The sequence below is a fragment of the Oncorhynchus clarkii genome, chromosome 28, assembly GCF_045791955.1.
Source record: "Oncorhynchus clarkii lewisi isolate Uvic-CL-2024 chromosome 28, UVic_Ocla_1.0, whole genome shotgun sequence".
Taxonomy (NCBI): domain Eukaryota; kingdom Metazoa; phylum Chordata; class Actinopteri; order Salmoniformes; family Salmonidae; genus Oncorhynchus; species Oncorhynchus clarkii.
The window spans coordinates 36,468,582-36,487,300 of NC_092174.1; the positions used below are offsets into that span (position 1 = coordinate 36,468,582).

At 46.0% G+C, this 18,719-nt stretch overlaps 1 protein-coding gene across 2 annotated transcripts; it reads left to right on the plus strand.

Moving 5' to 3' along the window:
• Positions 1 to 10,093: 10,093 nt before the first annotated feature.
• Positions 10,094 to 18,489, plus strand: LOC139387025 (fizzy-related protein homolog). 2 transcript variants are annotated; one of them, XM_071132988.1, is made up of 13 exons: positions 10,094 to 10,264; positions 11,627 to 11,697; positions 12,595 to 12,723; positions 13,100 to 13,163; positions 13,277 to 13,407; positions 13,560 to 13,642; positions 13,788 to 13,971; positions 14,128 to 14,193; positions 14,388 to 14,490; positions 14,706 to 14,890; positions 16,058 to 16,291; positions 16,450 to 16,647; positions 16,828 to 18,489. In XM_071132988.1, exons 2-13 carry the CDS (start codon positions 11,629 to 11,631, stop codon positions 16,867 to 16,869), a joined length of 1,488 nt encoding a protein of 495 aa, XP_070989089.1. In that variant the 5' UTR covers positions 10,094 to 10,264; positions 11,627 to 11,628; the 3' UTR covers positions 16,870 to 18,489. The 2 variants fall into 2 exon arrangements, with proteins under 2 accessions (XP_070989089.1, XP_070989090.1); XM_071132989.1 differs by having other exon boundaries at positions 10,131 to 10,264; positions 12,598 to 12,723.
• The last annotated feature ends 230 nt before the right edge of the window (positions 18,490 to 18,719 follow it).

Here is an 18,719-nt window from a genome sequence, read left to right on the forward strand (position 1 = left end):
CAATTGAAATAAATAAATTAGACCCTAATCTATGGATTTCACATGACTGAGCAGGGGTGCAGCCATGGGTGGGCCTGGGAGGGCATAGGCACACCCATTGGGGAGCCAGGCCCACCCAATAAGAATGAGTTTTTCCCCACAAAAGGGATTTATTACAGACAGAAATACTCAGTTTCATCATCTGTCCGGGTTGCTGGTCTCAGACGATCCTGCAGGTAAAGAAGCCGGATGTGGAGTTCCTGGGCTGGCGTGGTTACACGTGGTCTGCTGTTGTGAGGCCGGTTGGATGTACTGCCAAATTCTCTAAAATGACTTTGGAGGTGGCTTATGGTAGAGAAATTAACATAAAATTATCTGGCAACAGCTTTGGTGGACATTCCTGGAGTCAGCATGCCAATTGCACGCTCCCTCAAAACTTGAGACATCTGTGGCATTGTGTTGTGTGACAAAACTACACATTGTAGAGTGGCCTTTTATTGTCCCCAGCACAAGATGCACCTGTGTGTTGATCATGCTGTTTAATCAGCTTCTTGATATGCCACACCTGTCAGGTTGATGGATTATCTTGGAAAATGAAAAATGCTCACTAACAGGGATGTAAACAAATTTGTGCACAAAATTTGAGAGAAATACGCTTTTTGTTCTTATGAAACATTTCTGGGATCTTTTATTTCAGCTCATGAAACATGGGACCAAGACTTCACATGTCATTTATATTTTTCTTCAGTATATATGATCCGATTCAAAAATTAAAATCAATTGGAGTCGATTTCCTGGTGTTTTTAAAGTATTTTATGTCCAACAATTATTTATTTTTTTGCCCAGAAAAATTGGGGGGCCAAATAAAACCATCCGAGGGCCAAATTTGGAGGGCAATCCTGGAGCTACAAGGCAGTCACATTCAGGGGCCACACCCACAACTTCAGTATGCTGGGTTTGCCAAAGCTTGCCATTTACTTGTGACAGGTTCGCCCGAAGAGGGAGTTCCTATGGTTGAGAGCTGTACAAGGTCTGAAAACCAGTGATGTTGTGGCCAATGTGGAGCAACAAGTAGAACTGATGCGCTCTCAAGACTAATGTTCCTCAATACTTGAGGGAGCAAGGGAATTGGTGGAAGTGCATACAGCAGCCATCTGTGTGATAGGGCATCGACCCTGAGTGGGCCTGCTGGACTCTTTATTGAAAACCACATAGGACAATGGGTTGAGTCTTGCGATGCGAGCAGACGGCGATGGCCCTTCCGAATCAAGCCTAGATCATCTCCATTACTGTGGGATGTGTCCTCCAGTCTGAAGGAAGAGGGCCTCCTCTGGAGAGAAGGTCTGCTGCCTGATTCTCCAACCCCGGTGGGTGTATTTCTCTGAGGGCTGTAAGGTGTCTGCTTGCCCAAAGCAGTAGCTCACTTTCTACCTGGTGCAGTGAAATTATTTATATTAGGGATGCACCAATATGACATTTTTGGCCGATACCGATATCTGATATTTTCCTTTCCCCCAAAAAACAATACCGCTAACCGATATTTAACATTTTTGCAGCCTTTTAAGCATTCTAGTACAGTTAAATAGTTAACACACACATACAGTGGGGCAAAAAAGTATTTAGTCAGCCACCAATTGTGCAAGTTCTCCCACTTAAAAAGATGAGAGAGGCCTGTAATTTTCATCATAGGTACACTTCAACTATGACAGACAAAATGAGAAAAAAAATCCAGAAAATCACATTGTAGGATTTTTAATGAATTTATTTGCAAATTATGGTGGAAAATAAGTATTTGGTCACCTACAAACAAGCAAGATTCCTGGCTCTCACAGACCTGTAACTTCTTCTTTAAGAGGCTCCTCTGTCCTCCACTCGTTACCTGTATTAATGGCACCTGTTTGAACTTGTTATCAGTATAAAAGACACCTGTCCACAACCTCAAACAGTCACACTCCAAACTTCACTATGGCCAAGACCAAAGAGCTGTCAAAGGACACCAGAAACAAAATTGTAGACCTGCACCAGGCTGGGAAGACTGAATCTGCAATAGGTAAGCAGCTTGGTTTGAAGAAATCAACTGTGGGAGCAATTATTAGGAAATGGAAGACATACAAGACCACTGATAATCTCCCTCGATCTGGGGCTTCACGCAAGATCTCACCCCGTGGGGTCAAAATGATCACAAGAACGGTGAGCAAAAATCCCAGAACCACACAGGGGGAACTAGTGAATGACCTGCAGAGAGCTGGGACCAAAGTAACAAAGCCTACCATCAGTAACACACTACGCCGCCAGGGACTCAAATCCTGCAGTGCCAGACGTGTCCCCCTGCTTAAGCCAGTACATGTCCAGGCCCGTCTGAAGTTTGCTAGAGAGCATTTGGATGATCCAGAAGAAGATTGGGAGAATGTCATATGGTCAGATGAAACCAAAATATAACTTTTTGGTAAAAACTCAACTCGTCGTGTTTGGAGGACAAAGAATGCTGAGTTGCATCCAAAGAACACCATACCTACTGTGAAGCATGGGGGTGGAAACATCATGCTTTGGGGCTGTTTTTCTGCAAAGGGACCAGGACGACTGAGCCGTGTAAAGGAAAGAATGAATGGGGCCATGTATTGTGAGATTTTGAGTGAAAACCTCCTTCCATCAGCAAGGGCATTGAAGATTAAACGTGGCTGGGTCTTTCAGCATGACAATGATCCCAAACACACCGCCCGGGCAACGAAGGAGTGACTTCGTAAGAAGCATTTCAAACATACCTTGTTCAGTCTCCTCAGGACTTTGAATGGCCCCACAAACTGCGGGCCCAGCTTCCGGCAGGGCAGGTTTCGGGTCGAGAGCCAGACGCGGTCCCCCGGTGCAAACACCGGGGCCTCACTGTGGTTGTGATCTGCGCAGGTTTTCTGGCGCCTCACGGCCCGAAGGTGCACGTGAGCGGCGTCCCAGGTCTCCTCAGCGCGCCTAAACCAGTCATCCACTGCAGGAGCCTCGATCTGGCTCTGATGCCAAGGCGCGAGGACCGGCTGGTACCCCAGTACGCACTGGAAGTGGGAGAGGTTAGTGGAGGAGTGGCGGAGTGGCGGAGCGAGTTCTGGGTCATCTCTACCCAGGGCACGAACGTTTTCCACTCCCCCGGCCGGTCCGGGCAATAGAACCGCAGACACCTACCCACATCCTGGTTCACTCTCCATCTGCCCGTTACTCTCGGGGTGAAAACCCGAGGTAAGGCTGACCGAGACACCCAGACGTTCCATGAACGCCCTCCAGACCCTTGACGTGAACTGGGGACCTCGATCAGACACTATGTCCTCAGGCACCCCGTAGTGCCGGAAGACGTGTGTAAACAGGGCCTCCGCAGTCTGTAGGCCATAGGGAGACCGGGCAATGGAAGGAGACGACAGGACTTAGAAAACCGATCCACAATGACCAGGATCGTGGTGTTACACTGTGATGGAGGAAGATCACGTTAGGAAATCCACCGACAGGTGCGACCATGGCCGTTGTGGAACGGGTAAGGGTTGTAACTTCCCTCTGGGCAAGTGCCTAGGGGCCTTGCACTGGGCGCACACCGAGCAGGAGGAAACATAAACCCTCACGTCCTTAGCTAAACTCGACCACCAGTACTTCTCACTAAGACAGCGCATTGTCCGACCGATGCCCGGATGCCCAGAGGAGGGTGACGTATGGGCCCAATAGATCAAACAGTCGCGGACAACAGACGGACCATACAGACGCCCAGCTGGACATTGGGGGGGAGTGGGTTCTGTACATAACGCCCGCTCGATGTCCGCGTCCAGCTTCCACACTACCGGTGCCACCAGACAAGAGGCCGGGAGTATGGGAGTGGGATCCATGGGCCGCTCCTCTGTGTGACGAGGTACTCATAGTGCCCTGAGGTGGTACTAAATGCCGTCTTCCACTCGTACCACACCTAGATCTCGTACCACACACTCGTACCACACCTAACTGTACCACACCTAGATCTGGTTGATGCCTCGATAGTCAATACACGGGCGCAGACCTCCATCCTTCTTCACAAAAAAGAAACTCGGGGAGGCAGGTGAAGTGGAGGGCCGAATTTACCCCTGCTCCAGGGATTCGGAGACATATGTTTCCAGAGCCGCCGTCTCCTCTTGTGACAGGGGATACAAGTGACTCCTGGGAAGTGCTGCGTCTACCAGGAGATTTATCGCACAATCCCCCCCGTCGATGGGGTGGTATTTGAGTCGCCTTCTTCTTACAGAAGGTGAGAGCCAAATCGGCATATTCAGAGGGGATGCGCACGGTGGAGACCTGGTCTGGACTTTCCATCGTAGTTGCACTAACGGAAACCCCTAAACACCTCCCCGAGCACTCTCGTGACCATCCCGTGAGAGCCCTCTGTTGCCACAAAATAGTGGGGTCATGACAGGCCAACCAGGGTATACACAGCACCACGGGAAATGCAAGAGAATCAATAAGGGAAGATAAAAAAATTATCCTTGTGATCCTCCCGCGTAACCATGCCCAGTGGAGCGGTGGCCTCCCTAATTAGCCCCGACCCCAATGGTCAACTATCTAGGGCGTGAACTGGGAAGGGCATATCCACTGGCACAATAGGGATCCCTAAACTATGGGCAAGTGATCTGTCAATAAAGTTCCCAGCTGCGCCTGAATCTATGAGCGCCTTATGCTGGGAATGCGGGGAAAACACAGGAAAATTAATATACACAAACATATGTGCAACAGAGGGCTCTGGGTGAGCCTGGTGCCGACTCACCGGGGGTGACACAAAAGTGCCCTGCCTGCTGCCTCGACTCCCAGAGGAACCTCTCCAGCACTGACCGGCAGTGTGCCCTCTGCAGCCACAGATGGTGCATGGACTGGCCCCTCCTCCGATCGCCTTAAGTGCAGCACCTCCCAGCTCCATGGGTGTAGGAGTTGTGGTGCTGGGGAATGGAATCAACAGACCCTGATTTGGACATCTGCAGATAGCCAGCAGGTTATCCAACCGGATGGACAGGTCCACCAGCTGGTCAAAGGTGAGAGCGGTGTCCAAATCAGCCATCATAAACCAAACTGAACATACAAATAATCACGCACAACAAACATGGGGGAAACAGAGGGTTAAATACATGAACATGTAATTGAATAATGAAAACCAGGTGTGTAGAAAATAAAGACAAAACCAATGGAAAATGAAAGATGGATCAGCAATGGCTAGAAGACAGGTGACGTCGAGCACCGCCCGCCCGTACAAGGAGAGGGACCGACCTCGGTGGAAGTCGTGACATGTGCAAAGAATGGATTTTCACATAAAAGAAGTGTGTTCCAAGAAAAACGTTTTTTTTAAATGCTTTTTGTTTTGGCGTGTTTCTGTGCATGCTTCAATTGCCTCTGTATCGGCTTCAGATGCTTCGAGAGAAAGTTATACTCCTGCCCATATGAAGCTATCTTACTGGCATTGTCAAGTGTGTCTGTCTCGGTGTTGGTGGACTCGGTTAAGTGAGGACCGGTAGCCTACAGGACCGCTGAGCTCTGTGATCACTCTAAGCTAGGGAATAGTAATACTGGATCAATAGGCTGGTATGGCAGTGAAGCGGGGACTGGCACGACACCACGAGTCAACCAGTGCCAACAACAAGTACAACAAGCTAACTAGCTACGGTAGCATTGTGTGGCTAACTTAGCTAGCTAGCTATGAACTGACTTCTGAGGTAACTGACATCTCTATGTCGCCGTGTATGGAAATTGTCTTTCTGGGCCGGGCAAAAGTTAAATTGTAGTACCAAAGCAAAACTGTAGGAGCAGTCAACCAAACATTAGGGTGTTTTTGTTTGACCCACTCAAACATGACCAAAGACATGACTAAAACAGAAACTAGTGATGGGCATTCCAGCTCTGTGAGCCGGCTCGTTTGGCTCAGCTCACCAAAAAGAGACGGCTCTTTTGACTCCCAAACGGCTCTTTAAAAAAATATATGTTTTGTATTTTTTCAAATCAAACAGTTTGCGATAGTTTCACTGTGATTGGTGTTAAAACAATTCTATTTAAATTATTAAATGAAATCATTCTCTACCTTAACCACAAAGTATTTAAAAATACATTGGTTTGTTATGAAAATGAATGCTATTAAACATTTGCATTTAAAGTATAACTTTTTAATGTATATAAACAAAGTGCATATAAATCTAACCATTCAAAACTAATACAATCTAAGCAGCATAATAGAATATTGCACAATATCAAAGAAAAATAAATAACAATTTGCAAAATTGCAACATCCCAAAAATTGAAATAAATTACCTCCATTATGGCATCTGCTGAAGGATTCCTTTGTGCTGCATCCCCAGTTGCTCTCTCGTCAAACAGCATCCAAACAGCAGATGTTTGTGGCACTAAATCAAATCAAATCAAATGTATTTATATAGCCCTTCGTACATCAGCTGATATCTCAAAGTGCTGTACAGAAACCCAGCCTAAAACCCCAAACAGCAAGCAATGCAGGTGTAGAAGCACGGTGGCTAGGAAAAACTCCCTAGAAAGGCCAAAACCTAGGAAGAAACCTAGAGAGGAACCAGGCTATGCGGGGTGGCCAGTCCTCTTCTGGCTGTGCTGGGTGGAGATTATAACAGAACATGGCCAAGATGTTCAAATGTTCATAAATGACCAGCATGGTCGAATAATAATAAGGCAGAACAGTTGAAACTGGAGCAGCAGCACAGTCAGGTGGACTGGGGACAGCAAGGAGTCATCATGTCAGGTATTCCTGGGGCATGGTCCTAGGGCTCAGGTCCTCCGAGAGAGAGAAAGAAAGAGAGAATTAGAGAGAGCATATGTGGGATGGCCAGTCCTCTTCTGGCTGTGCCGGGTGGAGATTATAACAGAACATGGCCAAGATGTTCAAATGTTCATAAATGACCAGCATGGTCGAATAATATTAAGGCAGAACAGTTGAAACTGGAGCAGCAGCACAGCCAGGTGGACTGGGGACAGCAAGGAGTCATCATGTCAGGTAGTCCTGGGGCATGGTCCTAGGGCTCAGGTCCTCCGAGAGAGAGAAAGAGAGAAGGAGAGAATTAGAGAACGCACACCTAGATTCACACAGGACACCGAATAGGACAGGAGAAGTACTCCAGATATAACAAACTGACCCTAGCCCCCCGACACATAAACTACTACTGCAGCATAAATACTGGAGGCTGAGACAGGAGGGGTCAGGAGACACTGTGGCCCATTCCGAGGACACCCCCGGACAGGGCCAAACAGGAAGGATATAACCCCACCCACTTTGCCAAAGCACAGCCCCCACACCACTAAAGGGATATCTTCAACCACCAACTTACCATCCTGAGACAAGGCTGAGTATAGCCCACAAAGACCTCCGCCACGGCACAACCCAAGGGGGGGGGGGCGCCAACCCAGACAGGATGACCACATCAGTGACTCAACCCACTCAGGTGGCGCACCCCCTCCAGGGACGGCATGAGAGAGCCCCAGTAAGCCAGTGACTCAGCCCCTGTAATAGGGTTAGAGGCAGAGAATCCCAGTGGAAAGAGGGGAACCGGCCAGGCAGAGACAGCAAGGGCGGTTCGTTGCTCCAGAGCCTTTCCGTTCACCCTCCCACTCCTGGGCCAGACTACACTCAATCATATGACCCACTGAAGAGATGAGTCTTCAGTAGACTACTGCTGGTTTTCTGCTCCCTCTTCATCCTGTTGCCCTGGTGCCTGAGCCAGCTGACTGCTGGGGCTGTCCCTCCCTGCTGATGAGGTTATTATTCTTTGAAGAGCCTCATCAATCACTCTGGCATCACTGAAGGCTAACTTCTTAAACATGGGGTCAAGTGCAGCGGTTTCTGATAGCACGTGATTATATTCCATTCTGTGGAACTTTCTGTCCATTGATGAACATAGGGTGTCCATCAACTCTGTCGCATGTCCTGTGGTTACATTTGCTTCTCTCTGGCAGCTGGCGGTGATTCGCTGCAGACCCTTACACAGGAGTATCATTTTTGAGGCTGTCACATAGCTGAATAGAGAGAACAGTAACTTATTAGTTCAGGTTCATGTTTTGTCTACTGATACTACATTATCATCTACTGCTCATAAATATATATAATACTGGATTAAATAATGATGTAGTAATAACTGCTTACTCTACCTCTCTCCACTGATCTCCACAGTGACCTGCTCAAAGGGTTCCAGGACTCTGCACACCTCCTCCACCACCTCCCATTCCTCTTGGGTCAGAGCATCAACAGCTGCATTGACAATGGCCAGGGTAGAGATGATGGCATCCTTTGACTCAAGAAACCGCTTCAACATATAAAATGTATGTGAATTCCACCTTGTAGTGCAGTCTTGTTTAGGCCTCAGCTCAGGCATTCCCATCTGGCGTTGTGTAGACTTTAGTTTTTCAGCACCTACTGTGCTCCTTCAGAGCATCTCTTACAATCAGGTTGATTGTGTGGGCAAGACATGGATGATGGGTCCATTTTAACGGCTTTGCTTATGTTACAGTGTTAAGGCAAACTGCAGTAGCTTCTTGGACTCTTTCCAGCACTGAAGCCTGTGTGCTCCCATACAGTTGTGGAATAAGTGATTTTGAAAGGGTTTTCCTGCTTGGAATTGTGTACATTGGATTTAGACTATTGCTATAATTTCTAAAACCTCTGTCCTCCACGATCGAAAATGGCTGGAGATCGGTGGCAATCATTTTAGCCAATGCAATATCAATTTGGCCTTGTTTTGCTACAGACATAGACTTTGGCATAAACTGGTCCATGGAAGACTGCGTTGCTGTGGGTCGCGGAGTAGGCCTACTTGACTGAGTGGATACTTGCTCCACCACTATCACTAGCAGGCCCGCTAGTTTCTCGAAGCTCCGCTACAGCTAGCTTCACAGTTGGGTGCACAGTTCGCATAAACCGGTGTAGCTTGTGCGTAGAACCGGCTTTATATGAGATTTTGTTTTGGCAAATTCTACACTGTGCTCTAACATTGTCTTGTTTATTAAAATGCATCCAAATGCTACTGTGCTTTAGACTCATTTTCCAGCTGTTGTTTTCACAGCTGTCCTACCTCTCTCTCTTCGTCTGCTACGTGTGTGACTGTGAGCGAGGTGGCTCGGCCCTCCCTCGCGCATCTTTGGTTCATTGGTTGACACAGCGTGTCTGATTGACAGGAACAGCAGGTGAGGCTATTAGTCTGAGCAGACGGTCAGAACGAATGTGTGTGCGCTTGAGCATTTAGGCCTATATTATTATTTTTTTTTAGTTCTTTGAATTAGTTAATTATATTCATTTAAATATTTTGATTATTTATATCTTAATTTTTTAAATAAATATATTTGGCTCTTCTGATATGTGAGCCGGCTCCCAACGTTCACCGACAAGAGCCGACTCGTTCGCAAACGACCTATCACTGACAGAATCTAATTTACCTGGGATATATACAAATTGGTGTGATATTTGAGGCTCTCTCTCAATTGATTGTATATTGAACACACATATGATTTCAGTTCATGAGTGTGTGATATGGGGGTTGGAGACATGTTTATTTCGACATTATAAAGAAAACGTTTTATGTTGCAGATCACCTCCCGTCGACTTCACTCCTCGACTTTCGGCTACAGTCGGTTGCTTTAGCCTTACTAGTCAAACGAGCCCATTATTAGCTTTCAATGGAATGTCTCAACTGTAACAAAGAGACTATCCCATTATGGTGCTTCTTCTTAGTTTCACTTCAAAGTAATTGCATTTTTTATGATTGGATTATCAATGGTAAATATCTTTAGCACAGTAATGTCCTCTTAAAGATGTTTCATCAAAGATGGTTTAGAAACTATGGTCACTGGTTTCACCTCCCTGCCGGCCCCTATGCCTGGTAGTCCTTCGTTACCATAAACACAATGTAAAAAACAACAACTTTTTCTACCATTTCTCTTCATAAAATCTGACTGTACACCTAACCCCAACCTTAACCATACTGCTAACGTTATGCTTAACCCTAACCTTAAATTATGACCGAAAAGCTTAGCGTTGACTTTGTGGCTGTGCTAACTAGTGGAAACCATCTGTTCCCTTGACGACGTAAAATGTGTGATTCAAAAACAGTGACGTCACCGCGCCATTCCCATGTTGCTTTGCGAATCCCAGTCGAGCGTTTGTTCGATTTGTTGGTCTAAACATTTGTCTCTGTCTGGGCTGGAGAATAAATAAAATTGATTTATTTTACAAAATATCTAGCCAAACAAACCGTCTCAAACTTGGTGCATAACTGAGAGTCTTTGACGCTGCACGGTAGGTCAATCTGAAAAATAATTGTGTGAGAAACAAGTTCGAACGTTTGGAGATAAACAATCACAATAGCTAACGTTAGCTAGATAGTGCTAACTTTTAGCCTATTCAGCGTGCTAATGGTAGTCTAGCTACTATCAGTGGCCTTATCTAATGGTGTTTAAAAGTGGCGCCCATGTTTGCTCTCTTGTCTTGAACTACGTTAGCTAGCTATTAATACCTAACTAGCTAACGTTAGCTTTGTAGCTAGCTAGTGCAACGAGCACTCAGGTTTGTCGACTAATTAGCTAACGTTAGCTGTCTACAACATCGATTAGTATTTGTTGAGCAGACTGGTAGAACCTTAATACAAAATTTCAAGAAATCTGCATATTTCCACTCCATCGAGATACATGAAAGTGACTAGCGTAATGTTAGTTATGGGATGGAAGTGATGTTCACCCGTTCTGAGGCCTTCTGTCAATGGGCTAAGTTTACAGGTCACGACATCAATAAGCAATGCCAACAGGTTTCTGATGATACTATATACACAACAAGCACGACAGAAGACAAATCGAGATTAGTGAACCAGCTGGTCAAGTCTCCACACAAAACGACTCCAATAGTTAGGTACAATTTCCAGAAGTAAAAGCAGTGCCATGAATCTGAGGTGTTGAGTTTATATACACCACGCAGTATAATATAGTAGTGGTTCCCAACCTTTTTGGGTTACTGTACCACCAAGTAAAATTTTCTCTGCCAGGAGTACTGCTGAAGTCAAGTCAATTTTACCAGTAGGCCAGGTACCCCTGGTTGGGAAACTGTTATAGAGGTGGCAGGTAGCCTAGTGGTTAGAGCGTTGGGCCAGTAACCAAAATGTTGCTGGATCGAATCCCTGAGTTGGCAAGGTAAAAATGTGTCGTTCTGCCCCAGAACAAATCAGTTAACAGGGCCGTCATTGTAAATAAGAATTTGTTCTTAACTGACTTGCCTAGTTAAATAAAAAATTATACTTTTTTGAGGATCTGTGTAGATGACAATGTTTGAAGTTATATCCATGCTGTATCTTTTCTGGGGTGAATTTATAGAGTGAAACGGAATAAAATGAGCAGGGACCTACCTACCTTTTGTCCAATTGAAGCTCAAATTTTTGTTGCTTTTGCTACAGTGTCCAAATAATGAGTTGGCCTACTACGTCCGTGTTGTAGGGCGGCAGGTAGCCTAGCAGTTAAGAGCATTGTGCCGGTAACCAGAAGGTTGCTGGTTCAAATCTGCGAGCCGACTAGGTGAAAAATCTGTAGATGTGCCCTTGAGCAAGGTACTTAACCGTAGTTGCTCTGGATAAGAGTGTTTGCTAAATGACAATGTAAATGTGCTCCTTTACAGACATGGACCAGGACTATGAGTGTCGGCTGCTCAGGCAGATCAACATCCAGAACGAGAACGCCAGCCCTTTAGTAAGTGTATAGACTCAATAAAAGTTGTGTATTATTCTGGATTGACTTGTGTTGCACAATATCATTCTGTATTGAGGTGGCATATGATGTTACAGATGCCAACATCTAGATGTATTTGTCTGAATTGGTTGGCACACTCCGCTGACAGCATAATGTTCAGGGATTTCAAGAGTAAGTTCTAGTTCAGTTGATGGGACGTAGCATATGGTCATCTATCCAGAGATACAAATCTCCTAAAAGTAGGTCAGGTGTACCAGTAGGCTGTACTAAAGAACTAGTTTGTGTATTATTTTCTTGCTAAACTATATCAGACATACATTTAGCCTAAGCAGAACACACTGTCAGTGTTTGAAGTTGATAGCTACTGAACAAAGACTATAGATTTTTTCAGATTAGCTTGACAATAGTCTTGATACTGGCTCCTCCCTTACATGTTTAATAACAAAACTGCTTTGTGAAGACTAAAGATGATGTCTAATGTGTGACACGAGAGCTTTGCTGTCCAACAGTGTGTGAAGTCTAAAAGCTACGGTTTTATTCAATTAGTCGCTCTGTCAGATCCCCTGATGTTTTGTCTGCATTAAAACCACCTCTCTGATTGACCCCTCCTGTTGACTTTACGTCGAGTTTCACCCCTCCTCTCTCCCTGTGGAAACCCATTAGAAAATAGGCATAGGCTACATCTTAGAGCATTCCTTTGAATTGTATCTCTATTGAACACCTCATCCGTGAATCACGAAACCCCCTTGGTTAATTGTTTATCTCGCCTGGGCTCTGCAGATCTCATGAGCTATTCATGGGCAGTGGTTGTCGTTTTCTCATCTTTCGTGGTTCAATTGTCCTCTCTGTGAACGAGTCCCTCTCTGACCCTGTATCCCCTTCTCTCTCCCCATGAAGAAGGCCATAGATACAGTACGAGCCCTGACACCCACCAACTCCCCCCTATCGTCACCAAGCAAACATGGCGACCGCTTCATCCCCTCCCGCGCCGGCGCCAACTGGAGCGTCAACTTCCACCGCATCAATGTGAGTCCCCCCGCAATTAACTTCTGGATTTTTTTGTGCCCCAAGTTTTATATCTGTGTTGATCGTGTCACTTGCTGGGTTTCTGTTTTCTGTCACCCTAATGAAGGGTGTTGTAGCCGCAACATGTCGGTGCATTTAATTTTTTTGCTATGCATTAAACAATAAAGGTTTTTAAAATTGTTCCACTACATGAGTGCCTTGATTACTTCCGGAAGTTTGGTTGCAAAGGCTTTTCCGGCATTGTTTACTATCCAGCATCAAATCATCTACAGTATTTCACCCCATGATCAAAGAGCACCTCATGGATTAACTATAAACCAATGAAGAGCTCCTCTATTGTCACTACATATTAGTCACTGTTAATGTTGTTGTGTAGGAGAATGAGAAGTCTCACAATCAGAACAGGAAGACAAAGGATGGCACTACAGACACTAGCAAAGGTGAGCCTCTTGACTCTGTTGAATTTATTGTGTTTCTGTAGTGTGCATGGATTCTGTTTTACTCATTCATTCATTCCCATTAAAATGGAGATTAACATACCCCTCCCTCCTAGCGGACGGCCTGGCGTACTCTGCCCTACTGAAGAACGAGCTGCTGGGGGCAGGCATAGAGAAGGTCCAGGATCCCCAGTCAGAGGACCGTCGCCTCCAGCCCTCCACCCCCGCCAAGAGGAGCCTCTTCAGTGTACTTAACATAGGCCCTTATACATTCTGTTGGAATAGCGTCTTTTTCAAAGCTACCAGGGCTGGTGTATTGTGTGTGCTGCAGTTTTAATTTGTTAGTCGTACAACATGTTTACCTTTGATACTAAATATGCCAGTTGTTTGTGTTTACAGTATTCTGTCAGTGCCAAGCGATCTCTACCCGAGGATGGCAACACAGTGTCTCCATACTCATTGTCTCCAGTTAGCAGCAACAGGTTTTCACCACTTTCACCTATGCATTGGTTTTATATTATATGGCTAACAGTGGTATTCTAGTTCTCCTCTCCCTCTCATTTCATTATAATGAGTATTTTCTGTGTCACATTGAATGAGTCATCTGTCTTGTCTCCCTCCTTGTAGTCAGAAGCTGTTACGGTCGCCTAGGAAACCCACGCGTAAGATCTCTAAGATCCCCTTCAAGGTGCTTGATGCTCCAGAGCTGCAGGATGACTTCTATCTCAACCTGGTGGACTGGTCCTCCCTCAACGTCCTCAGTGTCGGCCTGGGAACCTGCGTCTACCTCTGGAGCGCCTGCACTAGCCAGGTGTGTGTGTGTGTGTGTGTGTGAATGTTTGTGTGTTATCACACTGAAATCAGTGACACTGTCTCCATTTATCGCAAATGCCTCTCTCTCGTAAACTCTTTCATATGATGTGAGTTGGAAATTGACAATCTATGGATTGTGTCTTTTGGTCTTCAGGTGACGCGTCTGTGTGACTTGTCAGTGGAAGGGGACTCTGTCACGTCAGTGGGCTGGTCAGAGAGGGTGAGTCTGTCTGCTTTAACTCCTATGTGTTGTCATGTACACCCTTTATTTACAGTTTACCCTATACCTCCAGGGCTCTGTAGTCCTGGCTCTATACGCTTCAGGGGGTGTGCCCTGATGGATTTGCCCTGATACCATGTGTGTCTGGTTATTGTACTCTTTTGTGTGTGTGTGTGTGTGTGTGGTTTCTCAAGGGGAACTTAGTAGCGGTGGGGACACATAAGGGCTATGTACAGATCTGGGACGCAGCAGCAGGGAAGAAACTGTCAGTACTGGAGGGACACACAGCCAGAGTGGGTGAGTAGGAGGAGGCAGGCTGTCCTACAGAGAGAAGAGGAGAGCTTCTCCTCTGACTCAGAGGAACGGTAGTGCTGCAACAATGGAATATAATATCTAGTAATTCTATTGCTATGGATTCATCATGAAATATTCATCCTTAAGTCAAAAGAAAACTATGAAAACTGAGTGCATTTCAGCTGTTTTTACATTTTTTGCTAAATCTTTCTCTCTAGGTGCGTTGGCGTGGAATGCCGACCAGTTGTCATCTGGCAGTCGTGACAGGGTTATCCTGCAGAGGGACATCCGAGCCCCACCCCTCCAGTCAGAACGTCGTCTCCAGGGACACCGACAGGAAGTTTGCGGCCTCAAGTGGAGCACCGACCACCAGCTACTGGCCTCAGGGGGAAATGACAACAAGGTACACACAGCACAGACCACCAGCTTCTGGTATCGGGGGGGAAATGACAACAGGGTACACAGCACAGACCACCAGCTTCTGGTATTGGGGGGAAATGACAAGGTACACACAGCACAGACCACTAGCTTCTGGCCTCAGGGGGAAATGACAACAAGGTACACACAGCACAGACCACCAGCTTCTGGCCTCAGGGGGAAATGACAAGGTACACAGCACAGACCACCAGCTTCTGGCCTCAGGGGGAAATGACAACAAGGTACACACAGCACAGACCACCAGCTTCTGGTATTGGGGGGAAATTACAAGGTACACACAGCACAGACCACCAGCTTCTGGCCTCAGGGGGAAATGACAACAAGGTACACACAGCACAGACCACCAGCTTCTGGCCTCAGGGGGAAATGACAAGGTACACAGCACAGACCACCAGCTTCTGGCCTCAGGGGGAAATGACAAGGTACACAGCACAGACCACCAGCTTCTGGCCTCAGGGGGAAATGACAACAAGGTACACACAGCACAGACCACCAGCTTCTGGCCTCAGGGGGAAATGACAACAAGGTACACACAGCACAGACCACCAGCTTCTGGCCTCAGGGGGAAATGACAACAAGGTACACACAGCACAGACCACCAGCTTCTGGCCTCAGGGGGAAATGACAACAAGGTACACACAGCACAGACCACCAGCTTCTGGCCTCAGGGGGAAATGACAAGGTACACAGCACAGACCACCAGCTTCTGGCCTCAGGGGGAAATGACAACAAGGTACACACAGCACAGACCACCAGCTTCTGGTATTGGGGGGAAATGACAAGGTACACACAGCACAGACCACCAGCTTCTGGCCTCAGGGGGAAATGACAACAAGGTACACACAGCACAGACCACCAGCTTCTGGCCTCAGGGGGAAATGACAACAAGGTACACACAGCACAGACCACCAGCTTCTGGCCTCAGGGGGAAATGACAAGGTACACAGCACAGACCACCAGCTTCTGGCCTCAGGGGGAAATGACATCAAGGTACACACAGCACAGACCACCAGCTACTGGCCTAGGGGGATTACAGGACAAACAAACCTCTTGAATAACTATTGTACACTCCTGCTTTTATCCTTATCCTATGGCATTAACTTCCCAGAAAAATAACAATCCCTCCCCATAGCTGCTGGTATGGAACCACTCCAGCGTTCTCCCGGTGCAGCAGTACACGGAGCACCTGGCAGCAGTGAAGGCCATCGCCTGGTCCCCCCATCAGCATGGCCTGCTGGCGTCTGGAGGGGGCACGGCCGACCGCTGCATCCGCTTCTGGAACACCCTGACAGGCCAGCCCCTGCAGTGCACCGACACGGGCTCCCAGGTCTGCAACCTGGCCTGGTCCAAGCACACCAACGAACTGGTACGTAGGTAGGGGTGGCTTTTTAGGGTCATTCTGTGGGAAACACATTTTTTTATGAAATGTGATCTTTTCCATATATTTAGCACAAAGACAGGCCCTTTTAAAGGAAATCATTTTGACTCCTAAACATTTGTGACTAAAGTCCTTTTTACCTCCAGGTAAGCACACACGGCTACTCCCAGAACCAGATCTTAGTGTGGAAGTACCCCTCCCTCACACAGGTGGCCAAACTCACAGGCCACTCCTACAGAGTGCTTTACCTGGCCATGTCCCCAGACGGAGAGGCCATCGTCACAGGAGCCGGAGACGAGACGCTGCGCTTCTGGAACGTCTTCAGCAAGATGAGGTCCACCAAGGTAGCCAGACACCTCATTGATTGGCGAACATAGATCTTTTTGCTGCGTGTGCCCCATATGAAGTCTACCTTTCAAATGATTTTGTTACCAATAACCATCCAATAAGCAAAACCACTGTCTCAGCTGATATAGAGGATTGTAGTGTTTTAGAGATCTGACCCCTGCTCTCTTCCTCTGCAGGAGTCTGTATCTGTTCTGAACCTGTTCACCAGGATCCGGTAGCCAGAGGGGCGCAGCTGTCCGGCAGGGGGAACAAGCGGGGTGGGGGAACAAGCCCATAGGGAATAATGTACTGCACACAACAAGTCCGACCCCTTTTCTCTTCCTAGGCCTCTGGTAGGCTAGGGTCCTTTCACATACCCAAGGCCAGGTCGTCAAGCCGATAGAGGAGTCTTCTTCCACTGCCTCACCGCCCATCAGAACCAGTGTGACATCACAAGGTCACACCCCCATACCCATATTGGTGCTCTCCCCGGAAGAGGAAGAAGAGGACTCTGGAACTTTCCCCCAAGTGATTCTGTTTTTTGACAGACACTGTGTGCATAACTGCCAAATACGAAGTTTGTCCTTTTATTGAATGTTTATTTATTGTTTTTCTTTTTAACATCGTTATCACGTGTCGTCGCCAGTCTGCTTCTGCAGCCTGTGTTTGGTTTTTGTTTTCTGTGTGTTAATTTTTTCTGTGTCAGACTTTATGAAGAGCCTGATGCTTTTGTGTTTGTGCCTGCCTTAAAGGGATAGTTCACGTCTAAAATCAAACTTATGTTTTCACCATTGAAGGTATGGAAATGTATGACATGCTTTGACTTCAGGGTGAGCTGTCCTGTACCTGCTTGTAAACTAGTGATGTTAACCCTAGGGCTTGAGAGGTGGGAGCTCACAGGTTTTTTGCATGTTGTAGACCATTGTAATTTATTCACCCTGTAAAAACACATTTTTAAGTTCTTTTGAAGTGTGATGATGCGGGATAATAATAATGGTGGAAATCGTATGTTTTTTTAATTAGAAAAAAATCTGCAATTGTAATTTGAGCAGTGGCCGCAAACAAACTACATATACTCACTTACAGTTATTATCTGTAAATCGTATTGTTTTGGCAGTTGTCTTTTTTCATTTTTAACCAGTTTCTATCTTAACCTACATTTACCTAGACACATTTCACAGTATTGCTGTCTTGAGTTACAATTTCACTCAGTCTGATAATGGGCTAGTAGCATTCAAAACAGATGTAAATAACGAGGCGTAACCTTTGCATTGAGACTTATACAAGAAAGAAAAAACTGATGTCAAAAGTACCATTTTTAATCTTAATCAGGGTAACTTTTTTCCTGGGTGTAGCAGGAACTGAAAGTCACTGTAAAGAAAAAAGGAAAGCTGTTGATGGCCTCTTAAAGGCATTACTAGTGCATTGTGCTGTGTGTGTCTGTGGTAAAAAAAAGAAATGGGGAAAATATATATATTTAGTCCATGGCACTTATCTTTTTCCTCAGCTTATGTTTTGCTCTTGACTCTAAGCAGATGTGAAAATATCTCATTTTGTTTTAATTCATTTAAAAGAAATGTTTAGGCTGATTTTTCTAGTGATTATTTTTCATTTTCTCAGTTTGGATGTGGTGTTGGTGTGACCTGGTGTGCCATCTTTGAATGAGTGGTATTTATTTGAGCTGTGTAAAAGTGTCCAGTAGTACACCCATAGCTTGTTCTGAGAGTTGAATATTATCTGAGAAAGGTGGAACGCTGATCTGTTCGGTGTATATACTAGCTCCAGTCCTAAATAAGCATTTGTACTCCTTTTATGCCACTTAGAAACAAATAAAAACAAAGAATGCTGCCAACTTGAAATGCCTAAAGAATGTTATGAAGATTTCTGTACTGAGAGAAACTGAATTTTTTTTTTTTTTTTAAGAGAAAAAAACGTTTTCGAGTACGTTTTTATCATCAACTGCGTCTGGATGGGAATGTGGAGCATGTGTAATTGTTTGTATCATCAACTGCGTCTGGATGGGAATGTGGAGCATGTGTAATTGTTTGTATCATCAACTGCGTCTGGATGGGAATGTGGAGCATGTGTA